General features: G+C 46.1%; 1 protein-coding gene across 1 annotated transcript in view; it reads left to right on the top strand.

Annotated features, from left to right (window-relative positions):
• LOC126529915 (uncharacterized) overlaps window positions 1-24,587 on the top strand; it is a 934,270-nt gene that overhangs the window by 297,365 nt on the left and 612,318 nt on the right. The window contains exon 12 of the mRNA XM_050177364.3: window positions 10,586-10,639. Within this exon, the coding sequence (XP_050033321.1) occupies window positions 10,586-10,639 (54 nt within the window). The remainder of the gene's footprint in view (window positions 1-10,585; window positions 10,640-24,587) is intronic.

Raw genomic sequence — 24,587 nt, 5'->3', positions numbered from 1 at the left:
TTGAAAAAGTGACGACGACTGGATTTAGGTAGCTCTTGGTATTCTTTGTCGCACTGTTTGTATTTAAGCCACGATGGTGCAAGACTGGAGTTCTGGGCTTGCCTGTACAAAGGCTTTTTTTTTGTTGTTTAGACGCCGAAGTTGCTTGTTGAACCATAGCGTGGAGCTCCTACTCCTAATTGTTATGGACGGTATATATTTGTTAACGACGTCAGTAAACATATTTTTGAACGCGACCCAGTTTTCTTCAACTGTACGGGACAAGAAGTCATTAAGAAACTGGTCTGCAAAAAGAGATAATTGTGCATTCATGCCATCAAAGTTAGCTCTGCTATAGCATTTATTTTTTTTTCCAATGATGTTCCTACTGTTATGCCGACAAACAATGTCCCCAGTAATGACGTCATGATCGGAGAGCCCATCTAGGTGACTAATGTTGGCGCAAATGCCAGGGATATTAGTAAGGATTAGGTCAAGGATACTGGAGCATGTGGCAGTGCGCCGTGTGGGTTGCATGATAAGTTGCGATAATGAAAAATCTAGACATGACTGAAGAAATGCATTCGATTCTCTTTCACTCTCCGTGACAGATAGAGTTGCCGAATTGATGCGTGGATAATTAAAATCCCCAAATATTAATAACACACATTTTGGAAATCGGTTACACACTTCACTCAAGATGCGATAGAACTCTTCAACAAAAGCACTGCCCATATCAGGGGGGCGATAAAAAACACCAATAAGTATGTCAGTACTGCTACCGTTTAACAACACCCATACACATTCAAGAAACGTAGAAATTATGATGGGTACACATGATAATTCTTTTTTTATTGCCAACAGAACACCACCGCCTCTCCGATTTGACCTGTCGCAGCGAAATACGTTAAACGTCGCCTCGGTAACAAAAATGTTGTCGTCGGGAACATTGTCCGTAAGCCACGTTTCGGTGAACGCGATTAAGGATGCAGAGCATGAATCGATAAGCGAGGAAATGGGAACAGCTTTGGAGATGATACTTCTGGTATTTGTGTAGAGGAAAGTTATTGCGGTATTATGGCAAAGCTTATGAACTGACGGCAAAGAAGGGTTGATTACTTGAGCTGAGGCAGGAGAATGATTGGGTCATTCGTCAGCACTTCCGTGGGCGCCGTCCTTTACCTCTGGCGCATCATTTCCAGATGTTTGTAAACGGACTGCGCAGGTGGCATCCGTGTCCCAGACGTAAGCGTCATCATTTAGAATGAGCTTGCTGAAAGCAAGGCGGGGACGATCACCCTCCTTTTTTATTGACTTCGAGAACTGCCAAAGCTGTCGGCGCTTATCGCGCACGGCAACAGAGTAGTCCCGTGCTATCCTGAAATCTGTTTCCTTCAGCTTGCTGCCATTACTGAGCAGAGTCTCGATTTCTTTTTCATTGTAGAATTTAGCTATTATTGGCCGATTTTTCATAGTCGCATGCAAAATTCACGTGCATGGAAGAGACATGTGAAACAGGATGGTGCCATTCTCAATTTATGCTTTGCTTCTTTGTTTGTCTTTTTCGTGCACTCTCCTGCCTGTACATATGCCTAAGTCGCCTATTATGCATCATTTCATCACATATTATTCTTGGTTCCCATCTGAAGCCATGCTATACTTTACTTAGATTGCATAATCAACGAGTCACAGTAATTGATCATGTAATTATTCAAGCTGTTGGTCAGAAGTGTAGCATTCTTACTGTCATGGGAATGAAAAGCTCCCTTATATGACAAGACATTCGATGCGCAAGACTTTAATGCCAATGCTCCTTGTGATTGTATACTCTTTTGCTACACACTAATAATATTGTAAACTTAATTTTATATATTTGTGAGAAAGTGTAACGGATAAATTCAAACAGCACCAGGAAATTACTTTCGGAAGGCGGCCAACCAAATAGGAAATATAATACGCCTCTGTACTGGTTTGAGACCAGGCAGGATATTTCTGCAGAACTACGACAAGACACACTTAGAAACAATGGGGTGCAGCCCATACATGAATAACTTTATGTGAAATATAAGCAAGGACAGCTGGACGTGTGGCCTCACATGAGAATATACAGCCCTTTTCTAAATGCACTGTACTTTCAGTCAGGAACATTCATACACTGTACAGGAAGTTATTAAATGAGCCGCTGTCTTAGAATATGGCACAGAAAAAAGTTTCTTGCACAATTCATCTACATTAGCAGCTAATCGCTGAACCTCTGCCATATAAGTGCACGCGTTCTGTGCCTGAAAGGCGCTTCCTGGGCAGTTATATGGCGCAGATTTCTTTTCGATCCCGGTGTCAATACTTTGTGAGTTTGCACACGTTTGTTCTATGTTTAACTTTCCATAGTATACTTTATTTTTGAAAAAAAAAGGAGCCAATTGAAATTAAAAGATATTTCTAAACTGAAATACTGGTGAAATGTTAGAGAATATACTTATGTTTTATTACAAGATGCGTGTAAAGTTCATGGGCATCATTATAGTCTCATTTTATGTGTTCGTCAGTATGTTTCTCAAATTATTATTCAGTTTATTTTGGGACTGATCAATAAATATTTTTACCTTTTAAAGGAGAAAATGTTTCATTTGAGTTACTCGGTGACTACAGATTACAACCCATTCACCAAGCATAAATGTAGGAGCTGCTTATGAAGGAATCAAATATTCCCTACATTTAAGTATTGCGAATCCGTTCAAACGTGGCAATGGATCTACATCGTACTTTCACACTATTGGGAAGAGTACTAGCCCTCTGTTCTGAAGGAGTACAAGCACTCTGTTCGAGGGAGTAGAAACACTCGGCTTGGCGGAGTAGAAGTACTTGGTTTGGAGGAGTAGAGGCACTCGGTCTGGGGGAGTACTATTACCTCTGTGGGGAGAGTATTAGCACACTGCGGAAGAGTACTAGCAATCCCTGGCGGTAGGAGTAACAAAACTCTGTCAGGAAGAGTTGACCTTCTTGCCCTCATAGAGGCTCGATCTACTCTCGAAACGAGAGTAAAATATGGGACAAGCACATATTCCCTCAAAGGGAGTGCCCGGATCTCTTTCCTTTTAGAGTGATGTTGATTTTGAAATTGTTTTACGCTGATTTCATATGCATGAGCTCAAATAACCTTAGCCACTTTCGCAAATCCAGCTTTTTATTCTTGGCCTTTAACTGCCGGCAGTATTGACGCATACGCAGAAGAACGTAGTAGCGCAGTAACTTAGCCAATAGATCTTCTTTGTGGAGATTGGAGGGGAATGTTAATTAAAAATGGGCAGCACAGCAATTGTAGTCTTATCATACACATGGCTCTGCCCTGCATACTTTGCCAACTTGCTCAGTGTGCGTAAAGATCAGGAAAAGATGAGCGTTTGGATGCGTTAGCCTCCTTCTTGTCTTGCAGTTAACAATGTCAGCGGCAGCTGCGTTTGGGAAGCCTTAGTGCCCATTAACTGCTTCTTTGCAAACAATGCATGATGTTTGATTGACTAGCTTGTTACGAATCCAGCAACAGAATAGATAAAGCAGTCAACAACAGCTGCATTGCAGTAATCGTGCTCGAATACTTCTTCACACTCCCAGTTTCCTTCGTTGATCATACCATCTAGCTTATGTGTCAGCTTTTTTGGCCGTTCAGCAACTGAACTCTTGTATACGCCTCTAAAATCAGTCAAACTCACAAAAGCAAATTGGCTGCTTTCGGCAGCTCTGCAGTTCCCAAATTGTGGTGGCTTCAGCAATGAAGGTAGTTAAAGCATTCCATAAAGCTGCGAAAACGTTGAAAATGCAGGATGTTCATTCTGGTTTTCTGCTTGCCTTATTATCCCAAAAAAGCACTACAAAGGACCTTGATTTATCTTAGAGGAGTTAACATATTTGAAATTGCATTCCGTCAAGAGCTGACAGCTCTAGCACTGACTTGAATGTCACTGCGCAATGTCACTCTAATCCCTGTGCAGTTTACTGGGCCAGGAAAAAGTCTTTGGGAATGTCTCCATGAACAACTTCTTCCCACTTGTCAAGCCACCTGAAGGCATTATCCATTACTAGGAAGTCTTTGCATACAAGAGTCAGGCCTTCTGCTGGGAAGCGCAGGTTAAGGGCGTCAACTAGGGTATAAAGAAAAAGCGTAAACTCGATAGTTCATTCGGCATTATAAAGCCGACCTGCACGTTTGCGTACATAAAACTGTATGCCTTTCGGGACAGAATTGCTGAAAATTTGATTGGTGAGTTTCAATCTCATTTTCAGCATATTCGGCGGGATAACATGGTTGCATGTCAACTTTGGACATACTCTGAGCTCAGCAGCATGCTTTTTGTCTGTCACATACAGATCATCGTAGCCAGACCATTTTATGAATCGCCTTGTCTTTTCAAACTTTCCTTCTCGTAAAGACGATTTCGAATGCATTTAAAAAGACAGGGAATATCTGAGAGCAGATACACTTTTCTAGACTCGTCCAGTGGATGCTCCAATGCATTTGTCACATTTCCCAACGCCACGAGCTGTCTCCGCGTAGCGCGATTAGTTGAAGCACCGTCGCACACCTCACCATCAAGAAAAACACCAGCACGCTCTAAATGCACAATGCATTGGAGCAGTAGTTGCGCAAGAGGAGTGCGTTTTGTTGATCCTTTTTAGGTGAAAACAACTACCTGCTGTAAGTAGCTCTTCACAAATGACGAAAAAGCACACGAGACCATGGTAAGGCAGCTCATTGCATTGCACACCCTGCTTTCCATAATCAACAAGACCAGCATAGGTCATATTTTGAGAGTAGACAGTCATCTCTTTTCTGACGTGTACCTCGTCGAAAATGAGCATTCTTCATTTTTGAAAATGTGCTCATTTGGAGATTTTCATATACAAAGCTTTGAAAAAGTCTTCATCAAAGCTACATTTGGGGCCAACCATACTAATGTGCATCCTTATTGTGGATTCACAAGAAAGGGGTAATATGTTGTTGCCTCGAAAGAAGGAATATGTTGCAGGGCTTCGTATATTTAGAAGCATGCACAGTAGAAGCCAATCATCTGTATATCCTGTCTTTTCTTTTTTGTTGTGCACTTAGCAGCAGCAATACATTCTTTCAAAGGAACTTGCTCTGCTGGTGGCACATCAAGAGCCTGCAACATTTCCGTCATATCTTTTTCTTGTAGCTTTTTAGTTTCGTTCTTGCTTTCCTGAAGCTGTTCTGTGAGAAGTTTGCTGCACTTTAAAAGTAGCGCTCGTGAGCGTTGCAGCGCAGGTCTGGAAATGCGCAAAGTATCAAGCCTTTGCTACTGCGCAGGTAATGCAGCTTTGTGCAGTGCTGACACTCTTGTACATATGAAATAGCGCTTTTCTTTAGATCTCATAGCTTGTCGGGCAGAATGTTTCATCAAGATGTCTGAGAGAGTACTGCATGACCGACATAAACCGTCTCCAGATGTCACCAGTGGGCACGTTTTGTGCCTCCACTTTCCGTGGGAGTCAACAAAGGCACACCGCGGAAGCACGGTGGGAAAACTTTAGAAACAAGGTCCTCCACAAGAAGCACTGAAGTTACTAACGACAAATATTAAATCTACTTCGGTAACCGAACTGGCAAATCAACTGATCCCAACAGTACCATGTTCAATTGGCTTACCCATAACGTATTGCCAACCGCACTAGTAGGGACAGTGCAAAAGAAGAGGCAGGAAGGACAAGAAGGAAGAAGTGCGTGTTCTACCCCGCCATCTCGATAGCCTGGTCCGATCGCCGTTGTTTTCGGGAGCCAGTTGTCCTCATTAAACGTCGCCAGTCCTCTTGAAGACACATGACACACTGGTGGAGGTGCGGGGTATTTCTCACTCATGCTGCACAACCCCTCCTCGGAGCGGAACCACTGTCCCTAATAACAATAGAGACTCCCGTCCATTGGGCCAGCCACAGGATCATGGAACTGCCTCTAGAAGACAGCACAGTGATTCCAACCACCTCAACTAATATAGATAGCACGATGACGACTCGGTACACATTTCAGAACCCAAAGTCGTTCCATGGTAACTTGTTCAAAGACGGCGAAGACGGGATGCCCCAATTTGAGTGCGTGGCCGAGTATAACGAAGGGGATGACGCCACTAAACTAAGAAATGTCTATTCGTGCTTGGAGGACGGCGCGTGTATGTGGTTTAAGAACCGTGAGCAGCAACTCACGTCGTGTTATGAGTTCTGCCCTCAGCTGCTAGACACCTACACCAGTGCTGATCGCCGCCAACTAGCACAACGAGCGATCTAGGCCCGCGTCTAGCATCCCAACGAAAGTGTCACCGCGTTCGTCGAAGACATGACGAGCCTCTCCAGAGGAACAGACCCTGGGATGACCACGGACAGAAAGTTGCGTCACCTAATGCGAGGAGTAAAGGAGCTGGTCTTGTGCGGAGCCCTCCGAAGATTGTCGCCAGATTTTTATCTGACATTGTAAGTATGCAGAAGCTGCTTCAGCAGCGATCGAACTTCTACGAACAGCAAGTGAACATGGCATCCGCTTTCGATATTTTCATAGCGACCGGAAGGAACAATGACTACCTCCGAGAACTCATTCGTACCGTTGTGCGCGAAGAGGTGCAGATTTACGGCGCGTCACGAGCTACGGTGAACTCCATTGCAAATGTAGAATATGAAGCACAGCAAGCGCTTCCGTCCACCTTTTCTCTTGGTAACACTGCGCCTACACCGACTGCAGAGAAGCCCTTAGACTCCTTGCTTCTACGCCTCTGCTGTTTGTTTACGCCGTTCGTGTGGTTGCATTTTCACCAGTCCAGCCGGTGCAATACACCGAAGAACGACGTGCACCTCCAGCGCTTCCGCCTGCCGCTCCTCCTGTTGTGCTTTAGCTAGAGCAGCCACTGCACTACGCCGACCATCGACGCATGACCCCTTGGAAGTTGTTTGTTTGGCACACACCGGACCGCCATCTTCTGTGCTTCCACTGTGGTGAGGCAGATAATTTGTACCGCCTGTGCCCATACAAACGTCTAGTGCTGCCACCCCGACCTGGCCAACGACCCCAGGATATTGCACGTTATCTGGCTCAATAGCGCACGCCATCGCCTACCGGACGACAATCACGCTCGCGGTCGCCAAGGCTATTTTCACCACCGTCCCAGCGACATTCGACTGCACGATGGTCAAGTCCCCACCGGAAAAACTAACTACAGTGCCCTTTCGAGGGCGAGACAGCTGGCAGTCGACGTGCTGAACACCTCCGATCGACGCAAACAAGCAGGCGCACCGATCCGACGTCAACTTTAGCTGAACGGAATGACCGGCTTTCACTTGACATACCGGTGGTGATCAACGGTTACGCGGTTGGCGCTTTCGTGGATACCGGTGCGGACCTTTCTATCTTGAGCGGGAAGAAGGCGATATTTCTGAAGAAAGCATTTACTCCATGGCATGGCTCCCAGATTCGGACGGCTGATGGTCACAGCGTTACTCCGATGGGAACCTCTACGGCTAGAGTTCGTATTCGAGGATGGACATAAATGTCGCTACAACCAACATGAACTTTAACAGACATATCACTTTATACGTGCAGTGACTTTTTGGTAAACACGAAAATTGACGCAGCACTGGGCGGAATGCAAGTGTCGTTGAATAGAATAGATTCCGTCAGCGCCGATTCGGTGAGCAGCCCACGATAATGCAGGAAACCGCACTTTTGGAGCAGCGCTGAATAATATTTCCAACTCCGTCTTGTTTGGGTCTGTGGTGCTGCTCTTTCCTTCATAGTCACCTTCGTCGACAACGCTTGTTACAGTACGGTCAATCGTTGGCGCTCCTTCGGAACTCACCGATTCAACAGCGAAGAGCCGCTAGGCTGCACAACAGTGCTGCAGGAAGCAACAGAACGAGACTTCCGCCTTACATGCTTGCGAGGGCTCTTTAGTTTCTTTGACAGGTACTTTGGTGCCCCTTCAAAAATTGCAGCCACCGCACTTTTCGTGAGGCCCGCCTTTCCCGTACCAGACATGAGCACACGGCCATCGATTTCTGCAGACCAAGTCTTCAAAATGCCACGCCTTTTCTGTCATGCACAAAATCAAGGAAAGGAGACCTCATTTTATCCTCGCACAACTCTAGCCTTGTTCAGCAGTCTAAAGAAGCTTCCTCTGGTCCTGAGCCTGACAGACACCGACATATGTGGTGCAAGGCCCTCTGATCCGTTGTAGCTTTGTCTAACAGGTAAACTACACACTCACACATGCACACACGCACACCCAGTGCGTAGTGTATTTACTGTGTATTTCGATTTTTTTGGCATTGTCCCTCCTTGACAGGGCTATCCAATAATTTTTGCACAATATGTCAGGCTCTCCTGCCTTGGCCTCTAATTTCTAAAATCTCCGACAGTTAGGCATTGAGAAAATTGGGCTTGTTTTGTCCACTTAAATTAAGCCGGCCATTCGTTGCGGGTAAGCATGGAACTTTCTTGGTAAAGGTTTTGAATAGCGCAAGTGCACGAGAATAACAGGGAAAGTCAGCGCAATCTCATGCCCTTGGATTATAGAAAGCTTTTACTCTGGCATACCAACTGGCCCAACTTACGATGATGGGGAGGGGTCTTGTTTTATGTATTCAAGAATTTACGTGATAAGAGGAGCTGATGCTCATCCTAGAAACTTTGCCCAGCCAAGCACCACAGAAATTTGTAACGTTGACCAGAAAACAGAAGTATTTCTATCCGCAAGAACGTCTGCAGGATAGTAATGCTTGAAGCAATGCAATCGTTGCAGACGCAAACAGTGGGGCAGGGAAAAGAGAAGAGGAGCAGTACAAACACAACTAAAGGTTATTAAATGCGCACAAAAGGGGAACACGACTTATTTTTGAGCGCACTGCGCCAACAGCGCAATGGTTGTCCCGTTTGCGCGAGCTGACAGCTCAGGCAAAAAGAAGTGCCATTGACATAAATAGTTTTGGGATCAGGCGAGGACACGCCAAATAGCTACCGAATTAAATATGCACCATTAAGACGATGAGGCCAATGCAGAAATGTGATTCAAAGCAAGTTTGCCGTCAAGCAAGGCCGACATAACTATACTCATTGTGTGAGCACGGCTGCTTATGAAATTGCACTCGCGTGTGGAAAAAACATACGTAGACCAGACACGTTCATGATCAAACAAAAGGCTTCGATAACATCAGAAAGCAGTATTCGAGATACTAATATCAGGTAATCTAGCTGGGCACAATTACAAACACCAGGGTCGCCCCATGTTTGATAGGAGAGAATGTCAGCTTATGTCGGAATTAACACAAGTGGAAGAGAAATTATTGACATCATTGGGCACTGTGGCCCCACACATTCCAGGGCACCTTCAGTAGTTTCAGAACTAGAGACTTCTTTTATTCTGAATTAAGACGGCAAGCTGGGCGAGTTGGTGATTGAACATTTTGTGGTCTGCCTCTCGTCCTTCGTCTGGGTTGCGCTGCCCACCCATAGGAACATGTTCTTTTATTCGTTAGAGGAAAGGTTTCGTACAGGTTGACTACATGCAAAACGTCTTTGAGGCAAGTGTTTCGTCTATCATATGTGCTTCTGATGTGCTTTCATGTCTGTTACCCTCCATCATCAATTTTATGCGCATCTGTACACGCCATCTTCCTGTATACCTCCATGACAAACATTAGTGACAGAAGGTTGGTGTTACTCCCGTTTTTGAGATGCTGGTGTTCATGTGTCTGCCACCTTTGCAGCGCCACACACCGTAATGTCATATCATACCAACAAGCCTTCGTTTATCCAAATAAAAAACACGAAATTGGCCAGATTCTGTGCGAAGAGCAATCTTCACGGTGCATATCTCAACACACGTGCAAGCTTCACAAATCCTTCGAAGGGGACCTTTGCAAACTCACCTGCTACAATTTGTAAATTGCAATATGTGGTAATTAAAGTAAGTTATATTTTATATTAGATTTTTGTTTATTAGTTGAATAATGATATCGATTTCTTGAGCGAGCAATGTCCACCGCTTTGAGTGATCCAGGGCAAGCGCTATGCCTAGGCTCTCTGCCAAAGGCGATTTTGTAAGATTCCATATGATCGCAAAAAAGGAAAAGAAACCCGTAGTTAGAATATGGATTCTGGGAATTCGTTTTGTAAAATATTCCGTCGAGAAAAAGTCTAAATGAGACACGCACCCATTCGTAGCGTTTGCTACTAAGGAAACCTATACTGGTTGTTCGAAAGAAAAGCCTCATATTTGAAGAAAAGTTCCTCCTGGTCCAGGACTCGAACCCGGGACCACCGCCTTTCCGGGGCAGCCGCTCTGCCATCTAAGCGAACCAGGCGGCTAGCAGGTGGCAGGGCGAAGTCGAATTTGTCGACAACACGAAGCCAAGGCAAGAGTTTGACATAATAGTTCTGCGGAACCCGCAAGCTGGAGAGAAGTAATTAATAAAGGGAAAGTTTAGCGAACAGCCTGTCTTCAATGCGCGCGTTAATGCACCCTTGCGTCTTCTTCATTAAGGAACGGACGTTATTTGTTAGCCCATTCTTCCTGTATGAAGCTTTAATTGACGCTCTCTCCTATATATGCAGGGTCAAAGAGGACTTCCTGGCATGCCGGGACTTCCTGGTGCTAAAGGTCACAGGGTGAGTAAATTACACACTTTCTCCACATGTGCAAGATGATGCAATGTAACGGTGACTGCGCACGGCGTCAGAGGGGCGAGCCGCTCGCGTAACCTTTTTTTTGCTTGCTGGAACGTTTAAAGAATGGAAACGCATTTGGTAGCCCCGCGGTACACCTAGTGCAGGCAAGTCTGAAGCTCAGTGGTTCCATTGCGGGCGGTGGCGCATGCACTCATCCGATAATGGACAAACGTAATTTTCTGTAAGAGCAGCGTGTATATGTTGAGCAACTCTTCATGGCTAAAATAACCATTACCCACCGTTCCCTGTCAGGGCTACTCCGTGCCTTTCTAAAAGAATGTGTTTTATTGTAATATTTTATAATATGGTAACACGGTACTTTTGCGCACTAAAATGAATTCATGCTGCCTTTTATTTTATTCGTCCGGGTTGCCATGCGGCATAATCTCGGGATGAAATGAGATTAATCAATAACTTGTAGGAAAATTTCACGCTGCCACTATCAAAGCTGCCTGTCCATTAGCCACTGTTCGTACTTGCTAAGTTAGTCACTTCTCACCTTGCCGCCCTTATGGGCAAGGTTTATGATTTTTGGGAGAACACTGTCACATTCAATCGGAAGGCACTTGCAAGTAATGACAGTAAACGTTCTGCTACCCTGCACCTTCAATCCTCAGTTCGACATGGTCAGCTTGCTTGTTGATCAGAAAATTGTGGTCACTGACCGAGTCAAGGTCAAGAACAGCTTCCCTGTGCGGCAAACTGTTTTCTTCACTAACTGCCACCGGCTTCTTTACTTATTGCCATTATAGAAGACGCCTAGACGCTCTAACATTTTACACTTAAAACAACGGTTCTTTCCATATAAAGTTCATTTAGGTAATTATGTACAGGTGCACGTCTGATCGAAGCAATAAAACTCGCCATTGCTGCAGATGCGAAGCATCCCTCTTTAGTGCAGAGGTCATTAAGCGTAGGGAGCTCGGTTTTAATGTGCCGTTCTCTCCTCCCAAACCACGTCACAGCGAATGACAATATGCCAGTGACCTGAATGGATACGTGGGGCCTTGCATACTCAACACAACAGCTCTTTGTCCACTTGGATGCTCAAGTAGTGGTTTCTCATGACTGTAATATGTGAACCCGACATGGTTTCCTCACTGCACGTATTTCCATATGTGCCACTGTGGTCAAGGAATAAACACAATTTAAGTAAAGGGGTCACTTTGGTTCCTCGGAATTTAACGTAGCTTCGTAAAGACGCTTTGACACATGCTTCCAACGAGCATGCTTGCACTACGCTAAAGTACAATCGGTGCACGTTTTCAGTTATTGGTGGATATGTACGTCGAACATAGAGCATAGAATGTTCTTATTTGCTCTTCATACTGGAAATTTCCAGATGTTCCCACAAACTCGTCGACGACACGAATGCCCACGATCCATCCTATGGGGCACTCTTTGTCGAGAAACGCACGTGGCATAGACTTGGCTGACTTCACGCTTAGTGAAGATGCGTGGTGTAAATTCCATTAATAATTTGACGGTATATGAGCAAGATGACAATTGACATTGTTCCTATGATTTTTGTCAGCAATCAAGTCTGCTGTAGCTTGCAAAATGGTGCGTACGTGTCTGCTGATCTGCGGTCCAACTTGTAGCTTACGGGGGCTGAGACCGTTGTCAGGGTTTATGCCTTTAGTCTCACCCTACCCTCATTTGAATGAATGAGAAACAAAGTTCAATTCAATTCACACTTAGCCAAAGCTTGATGGGGAGGAACTCCTTCCAGGAACTCTTTTGAGGACCTTAGCCCAGCATTTGTCTTAACATTGCGTTTGATTCTTGGAGCTCGCTGCGATGGAAGTGACCACCTGGCAACATATATCCTATTGAAATGATTACATCTTGCAGCTCCGAACACTGTACGTTGTATCAATTAGGCATCATTCGAAAAATCTCAGCACGGTACCTGTCCAACCACCTAATTACCCTGCCATATTGAAGATGTAGTTGCATTGGCTTTGAGCAACACAACAAATCATCGCAGCCCACCGGCACCTAAATCACTTATTCATGTCCAGCACGAGTGACTTCGCATGACACGGCGTCGAGCATAACGGAAATGAAGAAAAGCTAAATAACCGTTACACGCATCTGTATCTCGCTGGCCTCAACGTCGTGCATTATGCACATTGATAAGCTCTACATACGACGCTGGTGGACAATCTATGGATCTCTCCAACCGAAAAAACCAATCTCTAGAATTTAACAAAATGAGCGAAGCCTTCGATCGCCTTCACTCGTTAAGTGCTGGGGTCATATAGTAAGGCCGGCCTGAAGTCGAAGTCAATGAAGACTTCTGCAAATCACTTGCGAGTTCTCCCATCAATTTGCCAACGCCATCACAATTGGCCTTCCCACCATCTATCTCATAATGAAGGTCTTGAGGCGCTTTTTACTATGCGCGAGATTGACGCGGCCATATCTGCTTCCCGCCTGCCATCATCTCCAGGACCAGATGGAATCAGGTGCTGCATTATTCCTCATGTTGCCATGGAAGCTCGAGAAGTTCTCCTGTCGCTCTGAACTCTACATAGGACTCAGCGATTGGGCCTGACAACTGGAAGCGCAATCATTTTGTGGCTCTGCTGAAGCCATCGAAAAGCCAGCGTAATATTTCACACTATCGAACTGTATTCCCGGTAAGCTGTTTGGTAAATGGGTGCCGCGAATGGTACTGAGTAGGCTGGAATGGCTACTTTACAAAAATGGTGCATTATCTGGTTTTATCTGTAGATTTCGAAGAGGCCGATCGTATATGGACGGTGTGATTGAACTGGTGTCCTCTGTCCAACGGGAGAGCAGACACCTACTAGTGATATGTGCCATACTAAAGAGCCTACGGCAACGTCAAACACCATTTATTTCTTCAGGCAAGTAGGATCTCGGCGTTGGTGACCCTATGTTAGCGTGACTATACAGCTATTCAGTGACCGCCTCATGTTTATGTCCATTGCGGATGGCAATACTGATAATGACATCTGTACTTGTTTATCTGTCTCCAGTGACCATTTTTCACCGGCTAACAAATGGTAAACTCTATCGCTCAGCGCAAGATCTGCCTACCAGATTTATAAGGCTTGCGGGTATGTTATGGTTGATCCTATCTGTTGTGTATATCCTCGCCAAACCTTGTATAATAAGAGGGCTTGTGCGACTGAAATTTTGTAGTAGTTTTCGGAAAACACACGCGCACCAGCGATTACGCTTTAACTTTCGACGACTGAGGTATAAGAGCCGACGCCCTTAACCCGCAGATCAGATTTCGACGACCGGAGTCTGTGTTCGCCGTTATCTTTGTGCTTCCAGTGTCACTTGCATTTGCAGGCAAAGGTTCACCCAATAGAAAGCTACTTTCGTGATGCGTAGTTTTGCTACTGCGTTCTTCCCAATAGCCCTACGTGACATCTGGTGACTACTACGTGACACCTGGTGGAGGTGCTCTTGCGTTCATGTACCAGACGGCCCCGTGAGACCCACACCCCGAAGTAAACACCGGCGTCACCCGGGACTATAGAGCAAGCCACAGATACAAAAAGGCTACACAGGCTACCAGCACCCCGAGTACGGACTTATACCCATGCAGACCAGCACGACCAACACCAAGATAATAAGCACGATAATAGCCCCAGCGTCGCCTGTCCTATTTCAGCAGCCACGGGATCGACCGACCTTCCGTGGATCATTGGTTGAAGACCCCGAAACCTGGCTTGAGACCTGCGAAATAATCGTGACATTCAACCATTGGGACTGCGAGGACAAGCTGCGCTATGCTTATTTCTATTTGACTGACTCTGCTCGCACATGACTTCCGAATCGAGAGTCAACCTTAACGTCACGAGGCCTGCTTCGCAGCAGCTTTCTGCAGGCCTTTACAACCGTCATACGGAGAGAAAAGGCTGAAGTCCTAGAAGGTCGAACGCAGGTACCTAACGAAAATGTAGCCATCTTCAATGACGAGATGTCCTGCCTGTTTCGTCATGCTGACCCTGGCATGCCAGAAGAAAAGAAAGTCTGTTTCCTGATGACGGCGGACATGCGAGACGTGTTTGTCATTCTTATTCGCAACCCACCTAAGACCGTCGCGCAATTTTCACTGGAAGCTACGGCCATCGAAAAGATGTCGGAAATCCGTACGAAGCAATATGATCGCTTAATGATCACGCCGAAGCAGGATGCCCAAGCACTTGCCACCGATGACATGCGCGAGACCACCCGAGCAATTGTGCGCGAGGAGACAGAGAAGATGTTCCCAAAGTCCCACTATCACATTGTCTCGATCGGGGAGGTCGTGCGAGAGGAAATTCAGCGGTCATTAGGAGTTCCCAAGTGAAGCCGGGATCACCGCAAACCTTGCCTGAAGTGATGACCTACCCCGCCGTAGCCAACCGTCATGTTCCTCCTCCGCATTCGCGCCCCATAGCGCCGGAGTTCCGTCGTTCACCACCGCCGGCACCAGCACGCCAACTCTTCGCCCGACGCAGTCTTCCAAGGAAGACTTACGTTTGGCGCACCTTCAAACGCCTTCCGCTCTGCCATCACTGCGGAGAAGGGGGCCGCGTTTACCGCCGATGCCCATACCGCGAGATGGGCCTGAGAAGGCTCGCCATTAATGCACCGTGTTCAATGCAAAGCGAACAACCACGTCAGATCGCCGACTACATCGAGCCGTTGAGTGGAGACTTTTATGGCATTCTCAGTCACCACCGCCAGGACGCTACCTGTCCTGCTGTTAACAGCGCGAAATGTAGACGAGAGACGAGACAAGAAGACGAAACCACCAGCGCTGACTTTCAACAACGTTTATTTTGAAACACGGCTTCTTATACCATTGCCCACACGTGTCGCAGTCACGTGATCGCACATCATGTGAAACATGCACTTGTTCTTTTTTTGAACGCAAGATAGTGGTTGTACGTGCAAAAGCTCAAGTTCCTTGTTGTCAGTAACAAGGACGGCGTGCATTGGTCATGAAGTCTGGTAATCTCGGCTGCCTCAATAATCTCGCGGACCAGCTGATCATTGTTTCTACCTGTCGCCGCAGCGCCGACCAGACGCCGGCCGAGCGCGGGGCTGGTTGGTCACCTCATATGCGGAAAACTAAAGAAAGCAACCGATGGAGATGCGGTTGTTGTTCGCCGAAGTGACGAAGATCCTTCGCCGCTGACGAAGACGCCGAAAGACGAAGACGCCGACGATGTAGCTCCGGCACACCGCCATCCCGGCGAAGCCTGGAAGCCAAGAATATGCCGACAAAAGAAGACCTGATAGCGCGACAAACCAGCCCCAGGTAAACGCGACGCAGCCGTGATCCGACGCCAAGACCTAACTGCAGCACGAAAAAGAACCATCGACCTCGCAGTGCTACTCGACGTCCACACAGCGACCGCTTTAGTGGACACAGGAGCTGACTACTCCGTCATTTCATTTCATTTCATTTATTTTTCCCTTAAAGGCCCGAAGGCATTACATAAGGGGGGAGCAAAATCAAGGTCAAAGAGAAAGAATAAATTGACAAAAGAGAACAATAACAAAAAAAGAGTATGTAACAGTTAAATGTTCTTGTCACGCGTATACGATGCAAAGTAAAATTCACGGGATTGAAACACGAGAAAAGAAAATATAGATATATATATGAAACACTCAAATAATACACGAGAAAAATACAGTGAAAAAGGCAACACGGGAAACAAGTAAAAATAAAGAATAATCAGCTGTTCAGAGTGCCGAATTGAATATGACAGGAACCTTCTGCCCTCATGAAAAATGGTCATTTAGTTTATCCCGGAATGATTTGCGGTTAGTGCATGATGCGATGGTATTTGGCAGGCCATTCCATAGTGCTATCGCGTCCGGAAAAAATGATGACTTTAGAGCTAAGGTGCGACCGTTGATGCGTGCGATGCTATGGTCATGGCTTAGGCGGCTAGACGTCCTGTGCGGGGGTTGCAGCTTTTCGTGTCTCGTGCGTGGGTGATAGTAGAAATGATAAAGAAGACAGAGGCGAGATATAATGCGGCGTGACTCGAGTGATGGGATGGCCAGGGAGTGTTTCAGCGCGGTAATACTGGTTTTTCTTGAATAGCATGATGATATAAATCGGACGGCCCGATTCGGCACGGCTTCAAGGTCAGCGGCGAGGTACGCTTGTGATGGGTGCCAAATGGATGAGGCATATTCTAGTTTTGGGCGAATGAATGTTATATATGCTAGTTTTTTTTTGTCGGGGGATGCGGCCTTCAAGTTACGGCGCAGGTATCCGAGTGTGGGAACGTGAGTTACCCATAATAGCGATGGTGTTAGATGGAGGCCAAGATATCTGTAGGATAATGCGGAATCAATGGAAAATGAGCCAATACTGTATTGGTGCAGATTCATGGTGCGGTTTCTGGTGAAAGACATGGATTTGCATTTGTTAATGTTTAAGGAGAGGAGGGATTTATCGCACCAAGAGGAGACAGTGTCAAGATCGGACTGAAGAAAAGATGAATCGCTGGTTGCCCTAATCACTCTGTATATGACGCAATCATCGGCAAAAAGCCGTAATTCCGATTTTATATTGCAAGGGAGGTCATTAATGTAAATGAGGAATAGTAGTGGTGACAGGCCGGCGCCCTGAGGGAGTCCCGATGTTACACTCGAAAGAGGAGAGTGGCAATCATTTGTAGAAGTGAACTGCTTGCGCCCTGAAAGAAAATTTTCGATCCAACGGATTAGGTTGACGGGTATTCCTAGTGATGAAAGTTTTTGTAGTAAATGATTGTGTGGGACCCGATCAAATTCTTTGGAGTAATCGAGGAATATACCATGTATTTGGAGGTTGGCATCCATGGATTCGGGCAAATCGTGTATGAACTCTGCAAGCTGGGTTTCACATGAAAGGTGTTTCCTAAAACCATGCTGGTGCGAATAAAAAAAGTTGTTAGATTCAAGATGTGTCATTAGGTTTGTGGATATAATGTGTTCGAGTAATTTTGATGGCACACTGGTTAGGTAAATAGGACGGTAATTAGAGGCTAATTTGTGGTCACCGGATTTAAAGACTGGGATGATTTGGGCACTTTTTCAATCATCCGGAACTTCCTCGGATTGTAAAGACTGGGTAAAGATCAATTGTAGTATCTGAGCCGAAGTCGTTGATGTGTTTTTAGTAGCTTACTATTGATATGATCATAGCCTGCTGACGACAACAGTTTTAGAGAGGCAATAAGGTTGCTGATACCGTTAGTATCAACCTGGATCATAGGAATCGCCACTGATGAGGATTCTGGTGAAGTTATGGCGGTAGATTTGCTTACAGGAGAAAACACCGAGACGAAATAGCGGTTCAAAACGTTGGCGCACTGATCTGGTTCAACTGGTTCTCCATTAGTTCCTATAAGCCCTATTTGGTTCGGGCGAGACCTAGGGGATAGAACGCGCCAGAATTTGTTGGGATTCGACTGTAGGATTCTATGCAGATCGGCGGAAAGGAATTTTTTGCAGCAGCTAAGTTTTCAATGTACGTTTTTGTACATTGATGATATCGGTCCCTTGTAGTAGGGGAGTTAGATTTCTTTGCTGATCAATAAAGGCACTTTTTCTTGTTAAGGAGACGTTTCAGGCTTGCGGTAAACCACTCATTGCTATGATCGGATCTAATATTTATTTTTGGAATGTATTTGTTTCTGAGGTTTATCATTGCTGTGTTGTACAATTCCCAGTTATGGTTAGCTGTTCCGGATAGATAAGACTCGCGGAAATGTTCATAAAACCGTGTAAGTTCCGCGTTGATGGCATCGAAGTTCGCTTTATTGTAATTGAAGATTATCTTTTCAGCGGTTGATCTACCTTTCAGCAGTAATGATATGGAAATGTGTAGAAGTGCATGGTCACTTAGTCCAGGAAGAGCCGTTACACCTTTAATGTCTTCAAGAGTGTACGTCAGCAAGAGATCAAGGGTGTTATTCCCTCTCGTCGGAAGTGTTATGGCTTGATGGAGACTGAAATCAAGGGTTAGATCGAGGAATCGCTTGGGCTCACTGGATTGCGATTTACCAGGTACACTAAGTAGAGGCCAGTTAATCTGGGGGAAATTAAAATCGCCAAATAGAAAAAGAGGTGATTTGGGGAAGTTATCCCTGATATACGCTAAACTACGGTAGAGTGAGTTGATGAAAAATGTCCCACAATCGGGAGGCCGGTAACAAATGCCAATTATAGCTTTCACAGACGAAGTATGAACACAAACCCATGATAATTCGAGTACGTCATCGAGGTATACTAAGGATGATGACAATGTATTTCTTACAGCTTTTAGAACACCGCGCCCTCTAAGGTTGCTGCGATCGTGACGGTACATGGTGAAGTTAAGATTTGCGGGAAGGACTTCGTTATCGAGGATATCTTCAGTTAGCCAGGTTTCAGTTAGAATGATAATGTGCGCGTCAATGTCGTCGATGAAGCTAAGAAGCTGGTCACGCTTTGGAATTACGCTTCTTATGTTGGTAAATGCGATATGGATGTCGAGGTAAGATGGAGGACGTCTGTTGTGAACATGATTCGTTGCGCGTCATTCACTACTGTCAGCGTTGGGAACACGTGCCGTACATTCCGCCACCGTGTCAGTAGTGGGGTTGTACGTAAAGCACTATTTTCCAACATGCAGCTTATCAAGTCGTAGTTTGAAGGCACATTTTTTGAGGCGGATAAACTGCAGAAATTTGGAATAAGCAAGGCGAGTTTCAGGGGCAAAATCTTCTCTGATTGCGTAGACCGTGTCTTTAAGTTTGGGCCCGCATGACAGAATGTTTTCTTTTGTTTTAAAATGAGCTAATTTAATGATGATTAATTTAATAATTTAATAATAATAATAATAATGAGCTAATTTAATAATGAGCAGAGTAGATCCTTCGCAGCCCCGTTGAAGGAAGTTAGTTCTGCATGGGAAGGTCATCAAATCAGGACAGCTGGAGGACACCTGACAACACCGAATGGCACGGCAAGAATTACGGTTCATGACCGGTCGTGCCCTGCCACCTTCGGTATCCTCCAACAGCGTTCCCGAGGCGTAATTCTCGGCATTGACTTCCTGAGCCAACAGGGCGCAATCACGGACATGAAGCCCAAGTCGACAACGCTATCTGAAGATCAAGCGACACCACCGGAGACCTGCCGGAGTCACCATGGCTTGAGTGTGCTCGAAGACCAAGTCAGCATCTCGCCTGGCTCCAGCATTGTTATTTTCATTGGCTCCGAAACACGTAAAAAGCGTCATCGAAGGCTACCAAAGTCTACTGCTCCACCGCGAAATTTGCATCGCAAGAGGGATCGCTCTTGTTGCCAGAGGCAGAATGAAGCTTCAAGTACATCAACCAGTACGACGATCGCATACATCGGAGAAATTGTGGAAAGCAACAATTGCGTTTGTGCTATCCGATTCTGCCGTATCTACCTCGACGACCATAGTTCCCGAACCAGACTTAGACATACGTCCCAGTCTCGTCATGAGTATGCAGCAACAGCTCACTGTCTTCTCCAACCATACAAACACTCCTTTTCAACGTCATCTAAGATTCGACAAACACCAGCTTAAAAGCATTGCAAAATAACTGTAGAGTGCGCTTGAGCACTCCGCCAGAGCCTTTACCGAATTTCAACGCGAGAACGTGAAGGTATAAGAAAAGAAGCCGATGAAATGTTACACAACATGATCCAGCCGGTACAAAATGCCTGGGCATGTCCTGTAGTCATTGCTCCTCCTTGAGTGGCATGGCGGAGGAAACTGTAGTCAGTTTCCTTTGTAGCGCGGCCGACCACTAAACCTACCAACGCCCCGAGCCACTGACGACGACGCAGCGTGCCGAGGTGCAGTCGCTAGCTTCCTCCCTGCTCACTATGCCTCCACCCTACGTGACAGACAACGAAGGCTGGTCTACGGCAGCTCCTCGACGACCAAGATGTAAGCCAACGGAGACTGCTAATTTAGCGTCCTTCTTCCGGTCTGAAACATGCCACACTATGGCGCCATGTGCTGCATTTTGCAGGGAGTCATGCAGCCCGCCTCACGGACTCGAACCTTATGAGTTACTACAACAATTTACGCATCAAAAAACCTTGCCAACCTCCATGTCACGGACTTAAACATACTCGCAAAGTTGTCTTTCATCGTAAAAGAGAAGATTTCCAACCAACCCTTCCTCATTAAGATATACGAGCTGCCTCCCCATGACTCCCGCAAGGGCGTCACCCCACACTTCATCGACAGACGTCATCAAACGCCTCTAGGCGGACAGCTGCGACGTCTTGTCTGCTCAAATGGTGGGCAAGACCAGCACAGCTCACATTACATTTCACGGATCCCATGTCTCATACACGGCGTATACAACAACGGGGCGCAGTGATGCGCACCTCACCACCCCAAGGCGCAGTTCTGTCACACATGCCTGGCCATCAGTCACCGACAGGACGCTTATCTACGCCATGATTTACCCCACTGCAAAATTTGTGGCACTGACATCCGAGATCCCGAAATACCGCACGAGTGCAACCCTGGCTGTCCAAATCGCGGCAAAGGTCACGCTGCCAATGAACCCGTACGCGAGGTACGTCAAAAGGCTGATGTTGCCGTCCGGAAAACCACCTCCCTCACACGGCTCAGCCTATGCGAAGTCAAATCTACCGTCCACTCCTCCGACAACACCAACTCCACTCCGCATTCTCAACAGCCCCTTCGGGACTCGACCACACCGTCCACAACAAAGAAACAAGCGGAACCCTCTCGTGGACGTATCCCCTCTAAATCGACAGGACACATTCCTAAACGCAGCCGCAGCAGCCCCCCCCCCCCCTCCCAACTTCGCTTCCAGCCTTCAAGAACTCAACGGTAAGTCAGCCTTCTCCCAACTACCTCTCTCCGTACCCTCGCGAAAGAAAACGCACAAGATTATCGCCAGGCCCTCATAATAAACTATTGTACCTTATCCCCCGAATGCATCCTGTACACTTACAGAACTTCAGTTTGGCCTAGTTGGTGTTTACTGCATATCATATTGACCGCAAATAAAGACGGGGAGAGAGGGAGAGAACACGTAAACAACACGGGTGCCCGTGTTGTTTATGTGTTCTCTCCCGCTGTCCCTGTCTTTATTTGCGGTCAATCTGATATGCTGCACACTTACTTTCGACCCAGCCGCTGTAGCCTCACTGTCAGCAACAGAAAACATGGACGAGTGCAATCCTCCTCCTCGCAAACAACCCCATCTCGACAACGGCTCCTCTTCCCCTTTCTCACATGTACCCCCGATGCCCCTTGACATTATTTCCGATACTATCGACACGCATATCCAAGCTGCTATCACCGAAATGGAAATACGCTGCGATAACAAGCTTGCAATTATTACTTCATCATTTGATGCCAAACTTGAAGCTGCCATAACCTCACTCACTCCCAAGGTCGAAACAGTGCTTGAGGCAAAACTGGCTCGCAAAATCGATCATGTAGCTGAAAACTTGAGTTCCAACGTGACATCTTTCGTAGCAGAGATTAAATCCCTCTCCCTCCGCTTAACTAGAATGGAAGAAGCGGAGCTCACACGCGTCCGCAAACCATCTGGGAGCGCTCGCTCAGCCTCCTATCCCCTACCTGCAACGCCGTCAGTTGACCATCATGAGTAATAAACTACACGTTTGGCAGTGGAACTGCATAGGTCTCACCCGCAAGCGTGGCATCTTGACGCAGTACATTGCCACTCAGCTGGCGAAACCAGACATAATTCTAATAAAAGATCCCAGCTCGTCGATCTGCATACCCGGATATAATACACACACTACACCAGAATCTGAGTGAGCACACTCTCCTTACTCTCCCACGAAAAGGTCAAGCCCGAAACCCTCTCCAACACACGCCGTACAGCTACACTGTTAACCTATCTCCCTCGCGCCCTTTGTCGAAGAATTCGACTCATCATGTCTGCGTGAGAAACGTGTACAGCCCACCAATACAGTCCCTTCAATTCCTTGAATCAACGGCCCGTCTCCGATCCTCATGAGTCTTCACTTACCTCATCGCTGGAGATTTCAATACACCTCACACAGCATGGGGTAAAACAAAAATAGTGCCAAAGGCACCGAACTCCTAACTGCAATCCAAGCAAGAACGACTCACCCTTCTTAACGATCCCGACTAACACACCCGTCACGGGAACTCTGTGCAAGGGGACACTACACCAGATCTCACGCTCCTCAAAGGTCCAACCAAGGCCACATGGACCAATACGCACGACACGTTCAGTAGCGATCATACACTTATCAAGATCACCCTCCAGGTTCCGAACTATAGACGATCTGTCTGCCTTCATTCATTTACTGACTGGAATAAGTTTCGTAAGGACTCCAACTCAGACAATGTTTCTACACCTACCGACTAGACACTTGGATGCAACAAATTCAACATCGCACTCAGCTTCATATCCACGCCTTAAACAATCAGAGGATGCGCCGGCGGCGGACTCCAATCTTCTCCACCTTTGGGATTCACGTCAAAACCGTATACGCAGGTGGAGACGAAACAAGTGTAATCGCTGCCTGTACAAACGCATATCCCTCCTCAATGACAAAATTGCCACTTATTTGGACTCTCTCAAACGAGAACAGTGCTACAGCATTTGCGATAAACTCAGCGATACCCTGCACCTTGCGTCGGAGTGGCGTCTAGTCGGCCGACTACAAAATTGTTCTCAAATTAAACCACCGCACGCACGACCCTAAGCAAAATTATGGACGAATACGCATCTCCCGACCCCCCTTGCCGTACCTTACGGGCAAAATATATCGCCACTTCCACGCAACACGCGTACAAAGACTACACTTGGCATGAACCTAACAACACCTCCCTGGCTGCGGACATCACGTTAGCCGAACTCAAAGAGGCCGGGGGGGGGGGGGGGAACTCGTGTAAGTACGGCGTCGGGCACCAACAAGCTCACTGTACCCCAACTTCACAACCTAGCCAACCAACATTACGAGAACCTACTTGAACTGATGAATAGCGTTTGGCATTCCGGTACAGTATGTAGAGAATGGAACACCACCACAATCACCTTCATCCCCAAGCCGGAAAACCGCGTATCATTGACAATCTTCCACACATTTCCTTAATTATAGTCATTCATTCTTTCATTCATTCATTCTTTATTTACATCATATTTTAGAAAATACGAAAGCATCACTGGACCCATAGACATTGGCTAGTCCCGGGTCCATAGTGAACTTAGGCTATAAAACGCCACACGCGGGCACACGAAAGCAGCAGACATATTACATAATAGTAATATAAACATAGATAACTCAGGCGCGAATGTAAATATAACTCAGCGTTCTTTTATCCTCAACGCGCGCGAGCAACAAAACAGACATAATACTTAACAATGACATTGACATTCACAACTTGAGCAATTGACATGTACAACTTAGACAGGAATCTAAATTTAAAGTAGTTTCTTTTTATCGACCGTATTTTTCAAAAAAGTATTTTCTCACAGCAGACCTAAAGTTACGGGCTTCTTTTATATGTATTGGCAAAGAATTCCAAATAAGTACGCCGTTAAATTCCACGAGTCTTTTCCCGTACAGATTTTGACATGGGGGCAAATTAAAACACTGATTACTTGCAGCTCTTGTATTTCGTAACGGGATTTTAAACAAAATAATTGGAAGTGGATTATTGTTTTGGATAATACTATGAATTACCTCAGCACCTATGAATTCATACAATGCCTGCACTGGCAACACATGCAATGAGCTATACAAGTACGTACTGGATTGTGTACACCTAGATGAGGTAATATTTCTTAATGCGCGTTTTTGCAGACGGAATACAGGCTCAAGGTAAGTTAGAAAGGTGTTT

The sequence above is a fragment of the Dermacentor andersoni genome, chromosome 5 (assembly GCF_023375885.2).
Source record: "Dermacentor andersoni chromosome 5, qqDerAnde1_hic_scaffold, whole genome shotgun sequence".
In the NCBI taxonomy this organism is placed as follows: Eukaryota; Metazoa; Arthropoda; class Arachnida; order Ixodida; family Ixodidae; genus Dermacentor; species Dermacentor andersoni.
This window is presented reverse-complemented; position numbering and strand designations above follow the sequence as displayed.